Source organism: Neopelma chrysocephalum, unplaced genomic scaffold (assembly GCF_003984885.1).
Source record: "Neopelma chrysocephalum unplaced genomic scaffold, ASM398488v2 Primary Assembly neopelma1_68, whole genome shotgun sequence".
Lineage (NCBI taxonomy): Eukaryota > Metazoa > Chordata > Aves > Passeriformes > Pipridae > Neopelma > Neopelma chrysocephalum.
The window spans coordinates 5,575,464-5,597,179 of NW_020897727.1; the positions used below are offsets into that span (position 1 = coordinate 5,575,464).

At 56.8% G+C, this 21,716-nt stretch overlaps 1 protein-coding gene across 1 annotated transcript in view; it reads right to left on the reverse strand.

Annotated features, from left to right (window-relative positions):
- Window positions 1-338: 338 nt before the first annotated feature.
- Window positions 339-21,716, reverse strand: part of TANGO6 (transport and golgi organization 6 homolog) — a 26,606-nt gene continuing 5,228 nt past the window's right edge. Inside the window, exons 2-18 of the mRNA XM_027684906.1 lie at window positions 21,509-21,708; window positions 21,133-21,249; window positions 20,219-20,357; window positions 19,360-19,484; window positions 18,766-18,928; window positions 18,176-18,258; window positions 15,822-15,934; window positions 14,329-14,505; window positions 12,748-12,874; window positions 12,021-12,200; window positions 8,996-9,130; window positions 7,072-7,572; window positions 6,822-6,879; window positions 4,506-4,658; window positions 2,419-2,570; window positions 1,331-1,444; window positions 339-677 (exon numbers count right to left, since the gene is read on the reverse strand). Coding sequence (XP_027540707.1) covers window positions 501-677; window positions 1,331-1,444; window positions 2,419-2,570; window positions 4,506-4,658; window positions 6,822-6,879; window positions 7,072-7,572; window positions 8,996-9,130; window positions 12,021-12,200; window positions 12,748-12,874; window positions 14,329-14,505; window positions 15,822-15,934; window positions 18,176-18,258; window positions 18,766-18,928; window positions 19,360-19,484; window positions 20,219-20,357; window positions 21,133-21,249; window positions 21,509-21,708 — 2,714 coding nt within the window. The 3' untranslated portion in view covers window positions 339-500. The remainder of the gene's footprint in view (window positions 678-1,330; window positions 1,445-2,418; window positions 2,571-4,505; window positions 4,659-6,821; window positions 6,880-7,071; window positions 7,573-8,995; window positions 9,131-12,020; window positions 12,201-12,747; window positions 12,875-14,328; window positions 14,506-15,821; window positions 15,935-18,175; window positions 18,259-18,765; window positions 18,929-19,359; window positions 19,485-20,218; window positions 20,358-21,132; window positions 21,250-21,508; window positions 21,709-21,716) is intronic.

Here is a 21,716-nt window from a genome sequence, read left to right on the forward strand (position 1 = left end):
CTGGTGCCACAGCGGAGGGGCCCATCCTCAGACTCTGTGGTGAAGGAGACCCCAGACCCCCCAGCATCCCTGTGGTGTATGATGCCAAGGGGGGGCCACGGACGCTCACTCAAGGGGTGCAGACAGCAGAGTCTCTCACCCTCCCAACTCCCCTCAGGGGCAGCTGTGGCTGGTTGGCCACAGGGAGCCTGAGGCACTGGCCCCACTGGCTGCTATGCCAGCCCAGGGACTGATGCTGGCCCTGGGGGCGATGCCCATCCTTCCACTGGACCCAGGACATGGCCATAATGGCACCCAGAAGCTTCACATGACCCCCACAGACGCCACAGACACAGGGCTGAGTGTGTCTCTGTTTAATCCCACACCTCGTCCCAGCGAGGTTCCCCACCCCATCCGGCACCTGCCGGCAGCATCCTGGGGGCACAGCGAGTCCTTCCGTTCTGGGAGCCATTGGCCCCGACATCAGAGCAGAACAGTTCATTTCCACAGGCTCAGCCCTGCTACGGCAGCACAACAATCTTCTTCTCCAGCGTCTGTGGGGGGAACAGGACCCTCCTCATGACGGTGTCCAGCTCCTCCAGTGCCAGCTGTGCATGCAGCACTGTGGCGCCGTCGCGCTCGGCCATCACCACGTGCTTCAGCAGGCGGTACAGGTCCCGCAGCACGTCCCGCAGCACCTGGATATGGCGGGCATGGAAAGTGTCAGCACCCACTGGTGCCTCGCCCACCCTCGCCCCCTCGGCATGTCCCAGCAGGTGTGGGGCTGCCCCTTCCCCCAGCACTGCTGGTGCCAGGACACCGCGGCACCACCACTGCCGACCACAGCTCTGGTCTCCTGTGACTCAGTTTCCTCACACACCAGCAGCACATTGTGGTAAACCTCCAGCCCAAGGCACAGGGGGATGCTGAGATCCCGGCTGCGGGGATCCCCATGGGGAACCAGCTGTTTCCTCCATAGGAGTTGAGTCCCAACATGCTTGTTACTGGGAACTGGGGAGGGAGACCACAGTGGAGGAAACACTGGGCATTTCCAAGTCAAATCAGTGATGAATAACTCCCACGGCTCCTGAGAGCTGGCACTACCCACAGCATGACACGGCCCCACGGCACATCCCAACAGCACAGAGGGATGCCCCCACAAAGTCCTCGCTTTCCCAGGATCTGCTGAGTGGGCCCTTTCGTGGGGGAGGCCAAAGTTGGGGGTCTCAGTCCCTTGAGACTTTCCCTGGAAGTTGCTTGGGAATGAGCCCTGCAGCCCCAGTGGGGCAAGGATGCCCACAGGCCTGTTGAGGGCTGTCCCTGCCATGGGGACAAACGGGGGGTGACCCACCTCGGTGACCTTCTCGCTCAGCCCCCGCAGCAGCAGAACCACCACGTGTACAGCAGCTCTTCGCACCTCGGCCTTGGGGTCCGTCTGGGCTATGGCCGTCACACAGCAGGTGACCTGTGGGGACAGGGCAGGGGGGCATCAGCAAGGGCTGCGGCATGTGGGGGATCCTGGCTGAGCAGCTGCTGCCATGCTGGGGACATCCCGAGGATGAGGATGGGACCTCAGTGCCTGGCCTGGTACCCAGCTGGGGGGTCCTGCTTCCTGCGGGGCATGGGATCCGAGCAGCCCTTCCTCCTGCTGGGGCCAGGCAGCACATGGATGCCTCGGGAAGCTGTATAACAATCTGCACAAAAATCAGGCAGAGCCAAAGGAATCTAATTAAACCCCAGCAGTGACAGCCAGGAGAATTAGCAGAGCTTGCACCCTCCCAAAATAGCAGCGCGTGGCGTGTTGGCATCGCATCAACCACCGGGACCCACTGGTGCCGAGTGGCAACCGGGGGAGAAGCCTGAGTGCCAAATCCATGTGGGCTCCAGCTCCAGGAGCACCAGGGGGGTGAAGCTCTGACTCCCAGGGGGCACAGCCCTCCAGCTTGAGGGCTGCTGGATTGCCGACAGCTGGGCTCACCCCACCAGGATCACAGTGCCAGCGGCTCCAGGCAGCCGTGAGTGTCTCAGAGCCTGCAGCCGGGGCATGGGAAGGCTCAGCCATACTGATAATGATAATTATGATAATTATGATAACGGGAGGGTAACTAAGTGTCATTAAGCAGGAGGTGTCTCTGGCAGGCACCACCTGTGCCCCTAGGTCTCCTCTGGCAGCAGCTGCCATGGGTGGAGCAGACACCTAAAAATCAGGGCTAGAACCTCCTGAGTGTTTGCTTCAGGCCCAATGGCTTTTATACTCCATGGTATAAGCAATTATCACTCTTATCGCTCATGTCTTTTGTGGAAATGTTCCATTTCCATATGGAAATGTCCTATTTCCATGTCCACAGCAGCCCAACCACACACTAACAAACCCACTTGTAAACAAGCTATGGCCCCACGCTGCCCAGACAGGGACCCAGGGAAGGATCGAGCTGGTACCTCCTGGACAATGGATCCCAGCTGAAAGCCAAGGTGCTGGCAGAGCTCGCCCAGGTTGGAGAGGCTGCTGGCCCGCAGTTCTCCGTCGGGGTCCCGGGCACCCCGCAGGAAGGCCCGGATCAGCGGCTCCCGGTGCTGGAACACCATGTCCCCTGCAGGACAGAGCAGAGCAGTGTGTCACTAGCATGGAAAAGCCCACAGCCCCTTCCTGCTGAAGCTTTGGCTCCTTTAGGAGCAGATGGACTGGGTATCCCCCTTGCAGCACTGCAGAACAGCTGGATGCAGCAGTGTGGCTTCTGCCCCTTGGCACATGCCCTAGGGGGGGCCTCCAGCATATCCCAGTTCCTCCATTCAAAGTCTCGCAGACACACCAAGTGTGAATCCCAAATTCCCACATCTTTCAGACCCAAATTCCCATCCCAATTAGCACAGAGAGGCGCTGTGGACGTGTGAGCTGCTAATGAGAGGTCAGGGCCCGTGTCCAGCATCCACAAACACCCTGGGAGCACGGTCATCCCATGGGAGGTGGGCAGCCGTGTGCCCCATGGTGTGGGCATGGCTTCCTGCAGGAAGAGGCTCAAGGGGCCAGAAAGGAAGCTCCAGCAGGCTAGCTGGCCCATGAGCTCAGTGGTTTTCCAGTTCTCCCAGGCTCTGGAAGCTCCTTGGATCCTGGTGTTGCGCAGCTGATGGAGGCAGTGGGATGGATGCCTTGGGATGCCCTCAGATGCAAGGACATGAATAGTCCCTGTAGGCAGTGGAGGGTCCCCATCCCACTGCACATGGGGGCTCAGGGCTGGGGACTAGCACAGGGTGGTGGAGCTTGGGGCAGTGCTGTGATGCCAAGGATGGCCAGGTTTGCTGCAAATGCATCCTGCTCTTGACTGCATCCCAGGGGTTGGAATTATGGCAGTCTGAGTAGTGTTGGGTGATCTGAGTGGGATGTATTCCCTTGGAAGCCAAGAGCAGACAGGCCCTGTGCCAGATGGCCACAGAAGGAGCATGGAGCATTTCCCTTCCTGCTGCAAAATCCCATTCTGGATGGGAAAAGCTGCTCCAGTGGGATGGCAGGCAGGGATGAGGACATGGATGGGGTGGGAGAGAAGCAGAACAAGAGATCTTGGCAGAGCAGGACATCTTGAAACTGCACAAAACAAAGCGATCCTGAAAGTGCTGGATAAATCCTTGCTCTCGGATCCTGAAGCTTTGCAACAGAAACAACTTGGTGCAATTTGTTCTATAAATACGCCGGCGAGCTGGGACGCGCCGGAGCTGCTGCCTGCGGCAGCGGCACCGTGGGGAGCAGGGAGAGCACAGGGAGGCTGTGCCACCGTCCCCAGGGCAGCTGCCAGGGGATGTCCAGCGCCAGGGCGGACACATGGACATTGCCCAGGGTCTTCAGGGACTGAGGGGCTCTGCTGCTGATCACTGGAGCCCCCCAGGAGATAGTGGGATGCCCTGTCCCCATCCCAGTAGGGGGGCTGGACAGTGGCACAGTCTGGCACCGGTGGGATGGCACAGCTGGCAAAGCCCAGGGATGCCACCACGGCCGGGGGATGTAGCAGAAGTCCCAGGGAAGTCACGGCCCCAGGGCCTGGGGGGTCCAGGCTCTGCAGGAGCAACCCCGAACAAGTACACAGTGCCTGGCTGGTGACCAGGGACCCCCATCTGGCTGTCCCAGCAGTGAGGCACCGGCTGCTGGCCCCCTGGAAACGGAGAGCTCTGGCTGCAAGCTCCCGCTGGTCTGGCCTCCTCTGGGGAGTCAGATGAGGCATTTTAGGACGTGTCCCAACAGCAGCTGATGGAAAGGCCTCATACAGCTTCTACCTCTCAGCCCTGCGTGTCCAGGCGCTTCCCAGCAGCCTCTGAGCCCGGTGCTGCTGGCTGAGGGGACAGTGGGCTGCTGGCAGGATCCGCTGTCCCGCTCCTGCCATTGGCAAACCCCAGCCAGCCACCCTTCAGCTTCCAGACCCTTCTCTACTTCCCACAAAAAAAATCCCCCATTGGCTTTCCTCCTGGGATTTGGCAAGGCCAAGAGGTGCTGTGGCTGACGGCAGCGGGCACTGCCATGCCCAGGGCCATGGACTCACCCAGCGCCCGGGTGACGCGCATCAGCACCTCGCCCAGCTTCATCCTGGTGACAGTGGCCATGGCGTCCTCAGTGCCCTGCACTGGGCATTCATAACGTGCCAGCAGGATGGGCAGGATCTGCTCTGGGTACTCACTGGAGAGCAGGGCAACACCTGGGGGGGACAAAAAAGCTGGAAAATCAGTAATTTGGCAGTTGGCAGCAGGTGCCCGCTCGCTGCTGCTGGTTGATGTCCATTGACTTGGTGTGGACTCGGTACACTGGGGGCAGCTGGGCACCACAGGCAATGCTCAGGCACAGGGTCTGGTCACTGCTCCCAGCTCCCAGCCACTGGCACATGGTGCCAGTGTGTCCTTGCCCCTACTGAATTCACCTGGCCCAGACTGGGACCTGAGCCCGAGTGCACCCAATGCCTGCTGCATCTCCCCAGGGATGACAAGGGATGATCAGATCCAGGATACAGGACACAGGCTAGGCAATGCCATGGGGCTGCACCAGCTTTGCTGTCCCTGTGGAGATGTGGGCTGGGGGAAGTGCCAGGCAGGGCTCTGGCAGCACTGGGTAACTCTCTGATGGGGAAAGGTGGCTGCTCTCCAGGGAAGGAGTGAGCAGCAGAGGCTGCCCTGGCAGTGCCAAGCACTGAGTCACGGTGAGCCCCAGCTCCCGGTCCTCCAGGAGCTTCACCTCCAGCCCTGTTCCCTGGTTATCGGAGGGCGCCTGGTGTGGGTCACCCTTTGCAAGCCCAGGCACATCCGGCAAGGCAGTAACATCTCCTCTGGCACTGCCTTATCCCAGAATCACAGAGTTGTTTGGATTGGAAAAGCCCTCTAAGATCATTAAGTCCAACCGTTCCCCCAGCACTGCCAAGGCCACCAACTAACCCATGTCCCCAAGTGCCACATCCACATGGTTTTTAAATCCTTCTAGGGATGGGGACTCCACCACTGTCCTAGGCAGCCTGTGCCAGGGCCAGACAGCCCTCTCCATGAAGAAATTTTCCCAATATCCAACCTAAACTTCCGCTGGTGTAACCTGAGGCTGTTTGCTCTCGTCCTTCCCTTGTTCCCTGGGAGCAGAGCCCGACCCCCACCTGGCTCCACTCTCCTGTCAGGGAGTTGGAGAGAGCGAGAAGGTCCCCCCTGGGCCACCTTTTCTCCAGGATGAGCCCCTCCAGCTCCCACAGCTGCTCCTGGTGCTCCAGACCCTTCCCTAGAGCCATTCCATTCTCTGTCTTATGATGAGGGGCCCAAAATTAACTCCAGGATTACAGGTGTGGTGTCCAGTACAGCAGGAATACACCACTGGAGTCCAGCTCAGCGATAGCCAGTGGTGCCACAACACCGGCTCAGCCCCAGCCCTGCCACTGTGGTGGGGAGTGAGTGTGGCTGTGGGGACCCAGATGGGACAGCCACCAGCCCCATGCTCAGCACGGCTCACCACAGGTGCTGCTGCCACGGGCCGGGTGAGTCACGGCCGCAATGAACCGCATCAGGGTTAATCACGGCCGCGCTGCCAAACGCGGCGGCAGCTGCACCGGCGCGTTAATCACTGGGACGGTTACAGCCTTTGTGTTTCAGCCGCTGGGCAAGGACAGACCCGTCTCTCTCAAGACTGTACAGGCAGCGGGAAGCAAAGGATAAACTCCTTTCCCAACTGCTGCCAAAGGTTGCCAACCCAATGGAAGCAGTGCCGGCATTGCTGTGGTTCAAGGGAACGGCACCTACTTCCATGGAACCCGGCTAACTGTGACCAGCCGCGTCAGCTGTCACACAGGACACTTGCACCACCCACGCCTGCGGATCCCATGGGCAGCCTGGTGCCACAGGGCTGTGCTGAGGGCATTGGAGCAAGAACCAGCGTGAGGGTTTCCTGGGAAGTGGGAGTGGCCATGGGAATGGACCTGGCAGAGCCCTGAGGGAGCACCAGTGTGTCCCCATGGCCCTGCTCCTCTGCCAACCTCAGCTGAACAGACCACTCAGTGGATGTCAGGCCAAGGTGCCAGGGCTGTGCCCACACCGTGCTGGAACTGCAGCCCCAGCTGGTGGCACAGACCTGGCAGGGAGACAGTGACCAGCTCCAGGGAGTAAGAATAACTGGGAGACAAAGCCTGGAGCTTCAGGAACTTGACAAAGAGCCCACACATGGCTCCAGGCTCGACCAAACAGCACAGAGCCACAGTCTGGGAGGGCAGGAGACACCAAGTCCTCAGCCCGGCCACAGCTCTGCTGTTCTTCCTTCCCTCTCAGTGTCCAGAGCCCTCCAGCACAAAACCTTCCCTGACAAAGTACTGGCACTCATCCCAGTGGGTGCCGCTCACCTTGGATGGCTGAGAGGTAGACGAAGGCGTCCTCGTGCTGCACATTCTCCAGGAACACCTAGAATAAAGGGGAAGCGCCATCAGCAGTGACTTTGGACCGGACCGGCAAGGCCAGAGGGCTCCAGTAATCAGGACCATCTCCAGCCCAATGGCATGATCAGCACAAGCTCTGCACTGCAGCACAGGACAGGGACCATGGCAGGGGACAGGGACCTGGCAAGTGACAAGGACCATGGCAGGAGCCCAGTACCTGCAGCAACTTCTCCTGAAGCCGAAGTGCCTCTGGATCCCGCTGGGTGACCAGGCTGGCGAGGTGGCGCAGGGCAGCAGCGCGGGCGGGGGGCTGGGGGTCATAGGCTGACAGCAGCAGCTCCTGGAGCCCAGCTGGGGCCGAGCTGTTGGCACACGGGGCTGGAGTGGGATCAGTGGCACTGGGCTCGTGGCCTGTGCTCTGCTCTGTGCTCTTCTCTCCACGAGCTGAGGGGCTCTGTGCTGCAGTGGTGCCCCTGGGCCCTGGGCTTGGGGCTCCACTGGGAATGCCAGCAGGGCTTTGCGCTCCCATCCCAGGCTTCCTCCCCAGCACACTGTCGGCAGCGGCGCCCACTGTGCCGGGGGCACAGGCCCCATGGGTGCAGATGGCGATGCGCAGGTCTGAGGCCAACTCCTGGGTGAGGGGCTCGGGGTAGGTGTGGGACAGCTCCTCCAGCAGCGGCACCAGCCGCTTCAGCACGGAGAAGTCGCTGGATTGGAGCTGTGGAGAGAGAAAAGCAGCACTGGCACCACCACAGTGAGGATCCATCTGCTTCCTGGGATGCTCCAGGCAGGGCAGGAGAGCATGGGGATGATGAGCCCCAGAGTCTGTTTTGTAGCCCTGTGGCCACTCCCATCCCCATCCCTGGCACCACAAGCTCCTCTCAACGGCAATGCCCACGGCCCAGCACCTATCCCATCTCTGGCATCTCCAGCAGGTGCCACGGGAGAAGGTGAGAAGGGCATAAGCCTGGAGGACAGCCGTGTCTGTGCATGGAGGCCAAAACAGGGACATCCCTCCCATCATCTTCCCAGCATCGTGTCAGGCTTGCCGTCAGTCCTGCCTGGAAGGATATTCCTGGCACGGCAGCTGCCACCTGTTCTGAGCAGGAGAAGCTCCTGCCCTAACCTGGATGTAACTGCTAAATTCTGTGCTGTGAGGCCTGAAAAGGGTGCTTTAGCTTGAGTGGAGAGTTTGGATGATTGCATAAAAACCCCTTGGCTGCTGAAACCCAAACAGCTCTGCAGCTGCTTCCAAAACCTTTCACATTCCATTTCCCAAGTTACGTCGCTCCCATTAATGCCAGAATGGGAGCAGGCGCTCGCCTGGGAGGGGCCCATTGCAGCCACAAGACTCTGGCTTTAACTTCTCTCCAAGTAAAGTTCTTTTCCCAGTGTTAGAAATTTAGCAATAAGACACAATAAATAAATGGAAAAACCATTAACAGCTGAATCTTCCTTTGGGCAAATCCAGGGATGAAGCAACTCCAGCAGCTCAGTGATGGCAGTGCATCAATGGATGGGCCATCACTCCCATGGCAGCTCTCTCTCTCTCTCTCTATATATATAGGTATAATGTGGTAATTGAGTGATGTAAATAATAATATAAATAGGTAAAAAATGTAAATATAAAAATACAGAGGACTTTCAAGAAGGGTACAGCCCACATGGGACATTTGTTGCACTCCGCAGCTGGAGCCCGGGGTGTGTAGGGATGCAGAGGAGGCAGTGTTGGTATTTAAAGATGCTGTACATGGCTGCACTGCTCTGTCATCACCTTCTTGAAAGCAAACTTTGGATTATAAATTATTATATTCATTTATAATATTATAGTATATATAATTTATACTATATATGAATATAGTATACATATATAAATCAATGAAATTAATTTCAGGGATGTCATGCTGGGATTGAACCCTTGGCCAGTGCCCCCACACCGCTCCAAGGAAAAAATAATATATATAAGTTATACATACATACATACATACATATATATATATGTATATATACACACATATACAGGCTGGGACTGAGCAGGGACCCCAACCCAAGGCACCCAGTTCCCCTGCCACAGCCCCCCTGGGCTGGGGCTGGCAGGGCCCATACTCCCTGTCCCCAAGCCCCCCAGCTTTGCCCCTCACCTGGACAGCCCCTCCAAGCAGGGCAGCCACGAGCCCCATGGCCATGGCAAGGGTCTGTGCCTCGGCCGCCGCGCCAGGGCCCCGCGCTGGGCTGACACAGGCCCGCTGCAGCACGGCTGCCACGAACTCCTGCACCTGCCAGGGGAACAGCAGTCAGGAGGAGGGATCCCCAGGGTGACCCCACCTCCTCTTTAGCCCTCCTGGTCTCTCCATCCATTTGAATTTCCCAAGCCTATGCCGTTCTCTAACACAAGTCCATACAAATTCAAGAAGAGTTTGGTCAATGCTCTCAGGCACATGGTGAGATTGTTGGGGTGTCCTGTGCAGGGCCAGGAGTGGGACTCAATGACCCTTGTGGGTCCCTTCCAACTCAGGATATTCTGTGGTTCTGTGAAACTCTTCCCACTTGGCTGCTGTTGTCACCTCCCCGACCTTCCCTCTCAGATCATCCCAGTTGCCTTCTCACTACTTCCCCTTGCCATCTAACCTGAGCAGGTGAGGGGACTCAGCAGTGTTGGGAGCCCTGGAGAGCTGGGGGATGGATGGGGATGCACTGGGGATGCAGGAGGGAGTCAGGGCTCTCAAGGTAGCTGTGGGTGTGCTGGAGCCCCTGAACCACACCCACTCCTCCAGAAGCAGCACAGATGGGCTCCCTGGGATCACAGCCCCCAGCCCCATGCCAGGCTGTGTGAATCCGTGGGTGAGGACTGTGGGAGCATCGATGGAGAGTGGCTGAGCCACACAGCCCAGTCCACTAGTGGCTGCAGCTGCCAGGCTCTGGTGTGGACTTGGCAAAGTCACACCCACAACAACCCCAGGAAAAGGTGATGGTTAAACTGGTAGGGGGTTCTCGGCAGCAGAAGCCCCCATGAGTCTGCAGGAGCAAGGGAAACCCAGCTCCATCTCTGCCTCCTGCCCAGCTCCACCATGGCATGGGAGCTGGGAAGGCAACTGGGATGGTCTGTGAGGGAAAGTCATGGTGGTGGCAACAAGGCTCTGTATGGAATTGGGCTAGAGAAAAGCTTGGGAAATTCCAGAGCTCAGGAGCTCCAGTCTCAGCCCCACGGCTCCCCAGTGCCAAGTCCCCTTACTCCCACACAGTTGATATTCCAGCTGGGCTATTTCCCGTGTTCTCTTACTTTTTTATTTTTCCCACAATATTTTTATTCCACAAGCCTATAACGATCCTGCCTGGCTGGCATCGGCCTTCTTGGCACCGACACTTGTGATCCCACGGGCTTTCTGCCTTCCTAACAGACCTTGAAATTAGGGAGTTGATGTTCTCCATGCCTTATTTTCTCCACACCATGGCTTGGGACAAGCCTGGGAAAGGGCTGGATCAGGGTCACTCCAACCTAACAGGTGCGTTGCAAAAGAACTATTGTGCTCCTATTCTGGAAAACAAAGTAGGAGGGCAACAAGGTCCTATTGCACCAAATCCCAAACTTCCAGCCCCCAGGACACAGGCACTGGGTGCAGCCATCGTTTCCTCCTCAGTTGCCAGCTTCCTTGAGCACATCCCTTAAGGAGGGAGGCTGTGGAAAAAGGCTTTGGAAAAGGCTGCAAAAAAGGCTCAGGTACCTGCTGGGATAATTATGTCAGAGCAGAAATTTCAGCAAACAGCAAGAAAGTCAAAGAAGTTGGAATATCTGCTCTCACAACACAGTGACACACAAGCTGAAGGGGTTGAAATTATATTTAATGTAAAGAAAAGGAACATTGTGAGTAAACAATTAGTAGATGGCTGCTGAGAAAAAAAAGTAAAAAGAACTACTCTAGAAAGAAAAAAAACCCCACTTTACTGTGGGAGAGGAAAAAACCTTGAAAAATAAACCCCTGGGGCACAGTTGTTTCTCAGGCAGGAGGAAAGAATCCTTGGTGCAGAAAGGAAATCAAGTTGACCTTGGTTATGTGGCAAAATATGTAAATAAATGTGCAGCTGAGGGGGGCCACAGCGGCCGCTGTTCCAGGGCTCCAGCCTTGGGAAGACGGATCCCACTTGTTCCCACCCCATTAGGGCCCCCCAAACGCCCCAAGGAACCTGCTCAAAAGCTGCACTGCCACTGCCTGTCCCTGTCCCAGCCCAGGGGCCTCCCTGAAACACAACTCCGGGCAGGAGGATAATGGATTTTTTGTCTGGATTTCCTTGGTGGTGGGTTTTTATACCAGACTCAGGCTGGACCCTGAAACCTGGCAAAACTCTTCCCTGTTTCCCACCCTGACTCTTCAGCCCTGCAGGTGGGTGTGATGGGGAGGCAGGTGGGGACAAAGCAGTGCTGGCTGTGTCCCCCCCACCGCTGCAGAGCACACAAAGGATCCTTTGTCCCAGAGGGAAACGTGAGGAAACCTGCCTCAGCAGTGACCGCCTCTGCCCACGGCAGGCACGGAGAGCTGGCACAGCCGGGGCAGTGGGGTAAAAAACAGCAATAAAGAACAGGATGTGGAAGTTTAAAGACTGCAGGGGAATACTGTGCTGCCCTCAGTGTCCACCTGCATTCCTGACTGGAACAGTGTGGGACAGCCAACCCCACCCAGTGTGTGCTGAGGGGCAGATGTGCCGTGTTTTAACAATCTTTTTTGGGACATGGTCAAGGAGCCCCAGTGGCTTTGGAAATTACAACATTTAATAAATTTTGCACTGCCCATTCACTGACATAGCAGCACAGTTAGACCAACCAAGTTGCTCCAAGCCCTGACCAACCTGGCCTGGAACACTTCCACAGATGAGGCATAGCTCTTCTGGGCGACCTGTGCCAGGGCCTCACCATCCTCACAGGGAAGAATGCCTTCCCAATATCCCATCTAACCCTGCCCTCTGGCAGTGGGAAGCCATTCCCCCTTGTTCTGTCACTCCAGGCCCTTGTCCAAAGTCTCTCTCCAGCTCTCTTGGAGCTCCTTTAGGCACTGGAAAGGGCTCCAAGGTCACCCCAGACCCTTCTCTTCCCCACATTGAACAATCCCAACTCTCTCAGCCTTTCCTCCTGGAAGTGTTCAGCCAATCCCCCTGGGCTTTGCCATAACCAACCTGCACAATATCAGTGAACACAGTGTCCGAGACGCTCTCGCACAGCGCAGCCACGAGCTGCAGGACCAGCAGCTTCCTCTCCTGCCTGGCCTGATCCTGCTCCAGCTCCAGCAAACTCCCTCCAGGCTCCACAGTCGGGTTTGGAGTCACCTCGTCCTCTGCAGCCACCTGAGTCAGCTCCTGACGGGAAGGAAGCACAGGGCACGGAGACGCAGTGGTTAAACATTGGTAACCAGTGCCAGGAATGTCAGTTGACTCCTCACACACCAGGACCTTCCAGCTGAAGGTCTCTGAGAGCTGCCACAACTCCTGGGAGTCCCATCCCTATCCCCTCATGTGACTGTGCGCTGGAGGGGGGACACAAAAAGCTCAGCCCAGCCCAGGCCAGGAGGGAACTGCAGGGGTTCCAAGCAGGATGAAAGGAAGCAGGTGCTGGGGCCCCTCCATAAAAGCCAGGGAAGCAACAGGGATTATTCTCAGCTTCCAACACACCATTAAACTTCAAACATGCTCATGTTGTTAAAAAAGCCCAGGGGGGATAAGGGTTAACCCCTTCAGGGACAGGGCTGCTCCCTCTCCTTGGCTCTCCCACCCAGCACACAGGGCTGTCCAGCACGTGCCGTATCCTGGGATACACAGGGGGATGATTCCTTTCTTTTGCCTTCTGCTTGACCCAAGGAAACCATTCCTGCAGGTGTGCCCCAACCAGGGACAGGCCTGCCCTCACCTTCAGGCAGTGGATGAAGAAGTCTCCGGTCAGCCCACTCTTCTGGCAGTGGGACAGAAGCTCCACCAAGCTCTGCACATGGGACTGCTCTGAGGAGATCTTCTGGTACAGGGCCTCATCTTCATCACTGGAACAGGTCACTGGGTCATTTACACAAACAAATCCAGACCCCCTTGACTCCCCAGCTCCAGGGCAAGGTGAAATCCCAGTCTGCCTTTTCCTGAAAGCCTTCCTTCCCAGTGTTTTCCAGTAGAGCCTGGAGGCAGCTGAGCCAAACACTCCCCAGGTCATTTGTGATCACTTGCTCCTTTTATTATCAAAACTACACTATTGACAGAAACCATGAGCCCAAACCCAGCCATCCCATAAATAACAGGATTAGTGCTGGCTAAGTCATGTAATGGTCAGAGCCATGGAAGCAGGGACATGAACATGGGCAGAGCCAGGGCTATTATGGAGTAAGTTTAAAGTATTCCCAGTTTAACCAGGGCAGAGCTGCTTCTAATTGTGGCCTTCCAGTACCTAAAGAGAGTTTATAAAAAAGCAGGAGAGGGACTTTGGACAAAGGCCTGGAGTGACAGGACAAGGAGAAATGGCTTCCCACTGCCAGAGGGCAGGGTTAGATGGCATATTGGGAAGAAATTCTTCCCTGTGAGAGTGGTGAGGCCCTGGCACAGGTTGCCCAGAGAAGCTGTGGCTGCCCCACCCCTGGAATTGTCCAAGGCCAGGTTGAACGGGGCTTGGGAGCAACCTGGTCTAATGGAAAGTGTCCCTGCCCATGGCAGGGGGTGGAATGACCCCTTCACACCCAAACCAGTCTGTGATTCTAACTCAGGTCAGGCATAGATTGAAACAAAAGCCAAAACAAGCATATTTGTGGGGATTTTACTGTAGGTGCTCCCAGCTCCTGGCACACCCACCCCACGGACACCCCTGGACACAGCCATGTCTCTGCCTATCCCACAGCACTGCCCTGGGCCCTCCCTGCCAGCTCACAGCCCCCGCTTTAAACTGAATCTCCGACCGCTGGATATCCCGCTCTGCGTGGCTGGAGACTAATGGCTGCAGTTTATTCCCAGCATGGCCATGCTCTGCCTCTACTTAGAGACCATCTGCACACACCAGAGGAGCTCAGTCACTGCTCCGCCACGCTGGCATCGCCAGAGTCCTTGCTGTGACAGTACCACCTGTGCCCAAGGGACTCCACTCACTGTGCCACGACACAGGCTCAGGCTGGACAGTGGAAGTTGAATTTGCGGGGAGTTGGGGCTGAAAAAGCACATCCCATTCCCAGACAGTCCTCAGGCAGGGCTTGGAGTCAGGAAAAGCAGGCAGGGAGTGCACACCAACACTCAGGTGGAGCATGATGCTTTTTGGGGCTGGAAATCAGAGCTCTGTGTGGCATGCAGAAAATCTGGAGGCTGCATGGGCTGTGAGGAAGCATCACCTGCTTGAGCTTGAGGGGATGAGACCATGGTGGGATGGTCCCAGCAGACCCCCACTCACCCAGGCTCTCTGACAGGCTTCTCTGGACAGCCCTGGGTGCTGAGTGACCCTGGGGACTGTGCCCACAGCACTCACCTGATGGTGTCCTCCACTGCAATGGCAGCACCGCCCTCGCTGCCCGCACAGACCCGGCACCGCGGGTGGAGGGTGGGCACGGAGCTGCCCAGCCCAGCCAGGCCTTCCAGCACAGACAGTGACCGCTCCCGCTCCGCCTTCTCCAGGAACCACAGCAGGATCTCCTGGCATAGGGAGCTGGCAAGGAGAGAGGAAGCAGTGGTGACATTGTTCTACCCACTGCTCCCCTCCCTGTGTCACACGTTTTGGGATGACGGACACGACTGGAGCACTCTGAAGCGGCCATGGCTCTCCTTGGAATGCTCTGGCTCCTGGCTCCAGCAGCTGAAGGCATTTGTGACAGTTTCTAAGGGGACCAGAAGCACATCCTGCCCTCTGGCATTCCCAGACAGAAGGATTTGTGTCCCTCCAGACTTGAGCCCGGTGAGGAAGGGAGCATTGTGAACATCCCTGGCATGCCGTGCCTGTGCCTCATGGCTAGGTGACAAGGGCTGGTGGCAGTGCCAAGGGAGAGCAGGAAGGAGACAGGAGCACTGTGAGGTTGCGTGGGAGCCCTGCCAAGGAAAGATGCAGGTTAATGAGGTGGAGCGGCCGCGCCGTGCTGTGCCAGGGGTCTGGAAAGCTGAACACTTCCAGGCAGTTGCGGGTGTAGTCATCCCTGCCAAATTCCTTAGCAAAGGGAGCAGCGACTGCTGGCCCAGCAGCGTGAGTTTGGCATGTTCCACCAACTTGCCACGGCACTTGCTGCTCTTTGAAGTGATTAACGATGTCTTCAATAGTAGCAGAGGCCGTGTCTACACACACCTTTTAGGGAAAGCCTGCACACGCCAAGATCACCAGAGAACAGCGTAACCCCACCAGGAATGCTTTCACCAGGCTGCTCCAAACTCCTGATAGCCCAGGAAAAGCCTGGGGGGAGCAAGGAAAGAGGACAGCCAGTGCCTGGTCACCGCTGTCCCTGTCACGACGACTAGCACACATGGTGCTTTCCACTGAGCATTCTGGGGAACTGGGTATGGCATGAGGGACAGCTGCCAGGAGGCAGGTCCTGCTTGGATCACAGGAGAGTGATGCCAGACATGAGGAGAATGATCCTGTATTTCCAAGGGCCAGCACCTGAGCTGTTTTATCCAGTTTTTATCCTGTTTGTAGATCACTCTGACACCCAGCCGGGTCCCAGCATCACCACCTCCATCGACGGCCAACCACAATCCCTGCTCTGGGCAGAGTCAACCTGCGCTCCCAAGGGCACGTTTGTCTCTACATGGAACATTCTGGCTTCAGGGAAGACAAAAACTGAAGTGAGAACTGCTTCCTTAGGCACAGGGCTGCCAGTAAGGTCATGTACCCTGCCTGTGGTTCCTGCCCTATTGGAATGAGAGCTCCTTGGGATGAGAAAATGGATCTCTGCTCCTGTCTGTGCCCACAGAGTGCCTGTTGGAGGTGGGCAGAGCCAAGAAGAGCCAAGCAGAGCTGAGACGATCCTTCCTTACCGTAAGTATGACACATTCTGCTTGGCGAAGGAATAGAGGGAAAAAACCACTCCCAGGACTGACTGTAAGGATCCCAGCAGCAGGCTCGAGCTGTCATTCCCAACCACATACACCTACAGAGAGAAGGGCACAGAAAGGGGAGTCAAACACCTGCGTGGAACAGAGGGGAGGACAGGAACACGTCTGCGCAGAGCGGCTGCTGGGGAGGATGGTGGAGGGTTCTCAGCCTCTTCCTTCAGTCTGGAGCCTGTTTTCCCTGATTATGCCATATTCCCTATCAAAACCTGGCTTCAGCACCATTTTTCTCCAAGTATTTCCTTAACCACAGCAGGCTCCAAGCTACAGGAAGGCTGCAGCCAGATATTTGGGAAGTCTACTGCTTAGAGGTAAGATCCTGCCTTCCCTAGAGATGCAACAGGCACCTTGGAATGAGCAAATCTTTATGGAATTATAGCAAATCTCAAACACAGAGATCAGTCCCTAGCAGGGCAGCTGGGCTGATGGGTGCTGAGCTGAGACACCAAGCTGCCGGGGCTCTGGGGGAGTTGCAGGGGCTCTGGGCATGTTGTAGGGGCTCTTGGGGGCCTGAAGGGGCTCTGGGGGAGCTGCAGGGCCCTGCTCCTCTCCTCCACCTCAACCAGCAGCCTCCCAGATCACTGTCAATGCCCTCTATGAACCCAGCACACCCTTCTCAGGCTCACTGCATACAAGTCCCACCTTGCTGCCCATAGAGCACAGGAAAAACACAGAAGCCTCATGGCATTCACAGAAGCCTCATGTAATTGTGTTTCCTTTTGTATCCTTTTAAAGGAATTATCCAAAACTAAAAGCCAGGTATGATGCTTTTAGTCACAGCCATAAGCTGGGAAAATTTGGTCTAGAAAGTGGTTAAATACCAAACCCTGCCAGCCGGACCCAGGATTTACTCAGTGTTTGGTACTCAGGTCCTGGTTTTGGCAGGCTCTATCTCCCTCCACAGTTTTTAGCTTAAAAAAAGGGGGAGGGCAGGGTAATAAAGTCTTTTCCCAAGTTTTCCAAGGGACTTCCAGCTGTCTCATGTGGTCAATGACCCGTTCAGAAAGTGCTGTCCCTCTACAGCAGAGTGAGTCCCCACTCCCCACACCTCTGATCTCCTGTTCCCCACACTTCCAATCTCTCACTCCCCACACCTCCAACCTTCTGCTTCGCACACCTCTGACCTGCTCCCCACACCTCCAACCTCCTCTAAACACCTCTGACCTCCCACAACCCACACCAGGACCTTTGACCTTCCTTCACAATCCCTGTTCCAGGGCTGGAAGTGCCCTGGGGACAGACCTGCCTGAGGCAGTGTGACAGCCCAGGTAGGAGGGAGATGGCCCTGATAACACCCTGCCCTGTTCCATTGAGGCAAACAGACCTGTTTCCCTGTGCTAATCCCCACGGAGCCATTCCTCCTCCCCAGACCCTTGTGTACACAAAGCCTCCCTGATGAAGCCCCAAGGATGGTTTCTCACTCAGCATCAAATGACACCTGCTAGACAAGAAACCTCCCCAAATCCAGGGTCCCCTCACTAATCTGGCTGCTGTCAGGCCTCCAGCACTCTGCCATTAAGGAGGGACCCACCCCAACCCCCCCAGCACGGCACTGGGAGGGAGCAGCCCTCCAGACCAGTCTCTGCCTGCCAGCCAGTTACAACAGATCATTACTGGGAAAACAGACAACAATTCCAGCATTTAAGAGCTTAGCCTGCCTCAGGGCATGCCAGGAACCAAGTCACCAGCTTCTGAAATTTGAATTCTAGGGTTGGAGATGTCCTTCTGGGTTGGAACATGCAGCAGGAAGCTGCTGTCAGGGCCAGCAGGGGAGCCTGCAGTGTGGCAATGGGGATACTGGTGGGAACGGCAGGAAATGGCGCTATGAGGGAAGGTGTCAGAGGAGAAGCCTCCACAAAAAACCCTGATCCTTCATAGGGAACACAAGGATGGACCCCATCTCTCCCCTAGACATGAAAGCCAAGATCTGTGCTCCAGTGAGAACTTAAAAGACCCTTCCAGTGCCTAAAGGGGCTCCAAGACAGTTGGAGTAGGAATTTAGACAAGGGCCTGGAGTGAGAGGACAAGGGTGAATGGCTTCTCCCTGCCACAAGGCAGGGTTAGATGGGATATTGGGAAGGAATTCTTCCCTGTGATGGTGATGAGGCCCTGGCACAGCCCACGTGGAGGCCAGGGTACTCCTGAAGATGAGGATGAGGTGAGTCTGTGCATGACTGCAGGAGATGCTGGGTCTGTCTGGTCCAACACACACTGAACTGCTTACAAAGTCTCAAACCAGCTCTTTTTTAGAGTTTTCTCCCCCAGATCAGACATGGTACCTTGAGAACATCTTCCACGCAGCTACCCAGCTCTGCCTCTGGCACCAGCATGGTCCCTGCTGCCAAATCCTCCACTGCCAGCTCTGGAAGCAAAGGGCAGAGACATCAGCACCCTAAAGCACCCCCGAGTGTGCAGCAGCAGAGCAGTCCTCCCACACTCAGCACCAGAAAACACTTCCATGGCTCCCTTCCCTCCCCTCCCCATGGGAACAGAGGAGCCCTCGTTAGCTGTCCTAATTGTGCTGCAAACCCCTAAGGACAATGGAAATCAAGGCAGACCACAATTCACAATGATGAATGATTCCCTGGAGAGCTGCTGGTTGGGTGGGGAACCTATGGCTTCCGTCTGGAAGCCCAAACCAAGGGTGTCAGACTGGGAGAGCTTCCCAAGGAGCCCATGGCAGGAGCCACAGCACTCGGCTCCCACGCTGGAGTAATTTGGCTCAAGTGGCAGTAAATATGATGTAACCACACAGACAGACGTGGCCAGCATGGACAGCTGAGCTCACGTGGTCTGTAGCCCAAAGAAATTCGGATGGAATGACAAAAATCAGTGAGGAAAGAAACCAGACCGTTCCCGGATGTGGTACCTGCTGCCTCAGAGCACCGCAGGAGCGGGGACAGCAGGGGCTGGAGCAGGTGCCTCTCTGCCAGCTGTGGGTGCTCCCTGGCCATGGTGAGCACCGTGGTGGTGGCCACACGCTGGAACTGCCGTGCTGTCACTTTGTCCTGGATGTGTAGCAAGTCCAGAATCTGCAAGGAAAGTCCATGACAAAGGAACAAGGATCAGCACGCCCTCAGAGGGGGCAGCCTGGTTCCTGGCAGCAAACAAGGACCTGTCCATGTGCTCCTTTGCTGGTCATCTGGCACGACATTCCAAGTATGGAAGAGCCAGTGTCCTTTCCACGCACACAGAATGCTTTTCTGGGCTCAAACCAAGAGCCTGCACCACTCCCAGAGCCAAAGGCTGGAAACAAGAGTTCCACACAGAGCTTTGTGTAGTGCAGTGTCGAGCAGCTCGTACAATCAACATCATCCAGCATTTCAATAAAACATGGAAAATTCAAGAGTGGAAACGCGTCCCATTGCCAGAAAAACATCTCCACGTTATGCTGGCTCAAGCCCAGCACCCTCCAAGCTGGAGTTGGCTCTGCATTCCCAGGCAGAAGGGACGAGGGACTTACCTGGGGGCACACCTGTCTGTAGTAGTCCTCGAGGGAGAGGCACTGCTGTGGGCAGGAAGCCAGGATCTTTGCAACTGCGTCACATTTCCTCCAGTCTAGAGCTGCTGCTTCAGCGCCAGCACCACCTGCAGCAGCACAAATCCAGGATCAGCTCTGACTGGCGGCCAGCTCTGGCTGAAGCCAGGTGTTCCTGGCCAAAAACTGGATTTTGAGCTTTCATTGCTGTCATTAAACCAACCATCTTTCAGGAGACACCTGAACTTAAAGACAGAAGGGGGAAAATTGCTGTGCGAGAGCTTTGATAATGGAAAATAACTCCTACGGACAGGTGGACAAGCCAAAAGGTGGAGGGAGGTCATGCTTGGAAGTGCCATCAGGTTGGTCTTGGCCAGAGGAGGCTTTGGCACTAATATCTGTGGGATCCAGCTTTTGGATAGCAATAGTTTCCCTCCCTGCCAGGACACGGAAAGCAGGGGATGGGTCTCATTGTCCCTACAGCTCTCACAGCCCAGAGTCCAGCATGGCTCCCACTGCATTGGCACTGGGACAGGGCACTCCTTGGGACAGACCACACTCTGGACACACATGAGGTGTGACCCCACAGAGGCATAAACAGCTAAATGGTGTTGGAGGCTTTCAGTGTAGGCCTCAAAAATGACAGTGTACCCCAAATTAGGGCAGTTTGGGAGCTCACCACAGTCAGAGGCAAAATCTGCGTGTCACCGAGTCATCTTGGCCTAGCAAAAGCTGATTGCCATGTCCGTACTCTGGTGGCTCTGCCCCGCTGGGCCTCTTGTGGGATGAACCATTCCAGACACCTCTGAATCTGTGATCCTGGAGGCCCAGAGCCCCCACTCACCTCCTGTGCCCTCCAAGACACCCCGAACCACGGCCTGCACCCCATTGGGCCTCAGCAGCCTCTCAGAGAGCAGGCGCCCACAGAGCCGCCGCAGCCAGGCTGGAGCCGGCCCCAGGCCTGCCCTGGGACATGGAGCACTCTGGAAAGGAACACAGGAGCAGGGTAAGGAGTGTATTTGCACACTCTTGTGCAAACCCCATGGATGGGCAAACAGCCTGTGTCCTGCCAGAGAGCACAGGACATGGACAGGCTTTGAACTGCTGCTTCAGCCAGTGGCACAAAGCAAATTAGGAACTAATGACAGGCCAGCTGGAAGGGACCTACAAGTACCATCAAACCAACATGCCTTAACTTTTGGTCAGCCCTCAAGTGTTATTCCATCCCTGGCAGTGTTCAAGGCCAGGTGGGATGGGGCTTGGAGCAACCTGGTCTAGTGGAAGGTGTCTAGTTGGAATGGGACAAGCTTTAAGGTCCCTTCCAACCCAAACCATTCCAGGATGCCATGATTCTATTATCCCTTAGAGACTTTCCAAAACCAACTCTCAGGAGATTTCCCATCTCCTCCTCCCCACAAGGCTTTGGAATGGCCCCAAACAGCAGCGAGTGCCCTGTGTCACCCCATGAGCGGGAAGGGGCAGGTTCTGGAGGAGCAGGAGCTCCACTTGGCCGGGCACAGTGGATATGGGTGCAAAGCCAAGGTGGCACGTGCCGTGATGACAGTCCCTGGGTTCACACCCACCTACGCACCCCTGCATGGCAGGGCTGGAATGACACACACCCAGCAGCTTCATCAGTGCTCCGGGACTGGTTTCTAAAGTGTAAGAACATTTCCAGGAGAGCAGCACCCTCGGACTGTGGGAACACAGCAGCACTGTAGGTACTACACACCCTGATGGCCCTCAACTGCTGGGTACCTGCTTGGGCGGACCTTGCAGGACGAGCAGCTCCTGCACTGCCAGCGGCTGGTAAACACGGTCCAGGATGTCCTGCAGGGCTTCCCGGCACCGAACCCGCTCCGCTTCCGAAACACCCTGCAACAAAACACTCCGGGGTGGTGAGGGCAGCCTGGCTGGGCACTAAACTCACCGGCTGATCCGGTGTCCTCTAGCCCCTTCTGGGACTCCATGGCCTCTGTCCCTTCTTTCACATGGGGAATTACGGGCAAGACATGGGAGGGAGCGCTGGGCAACCAGCCCGGGGCTCGGCCCCGGGAAGCGGGCTGGGGCTTGGCTGGGCACCCACACCAGCCCCGGGAGAGCGGGGACACGGGGGGGCGAGTGTCGCACGGACCTGGCAGAGGGCGGCGGGGCCGTGTCCCAGCACGCAGAGCCCGGCGAGCAGCAGGCGAAGGTGGCGGGCGAGCAGCGGGGCGCCCAGCGCGGGTAGCCGGGCCAGCTCGGCCAGGGCGGCGGCGGCAGCGAGCAGGCGGGCCCCGCGGGGGCCGGGCGGCGGCGAGGGTGGCCCGAGGCACGGCCCGAGCCCCGGCGGCAGGTGCGGC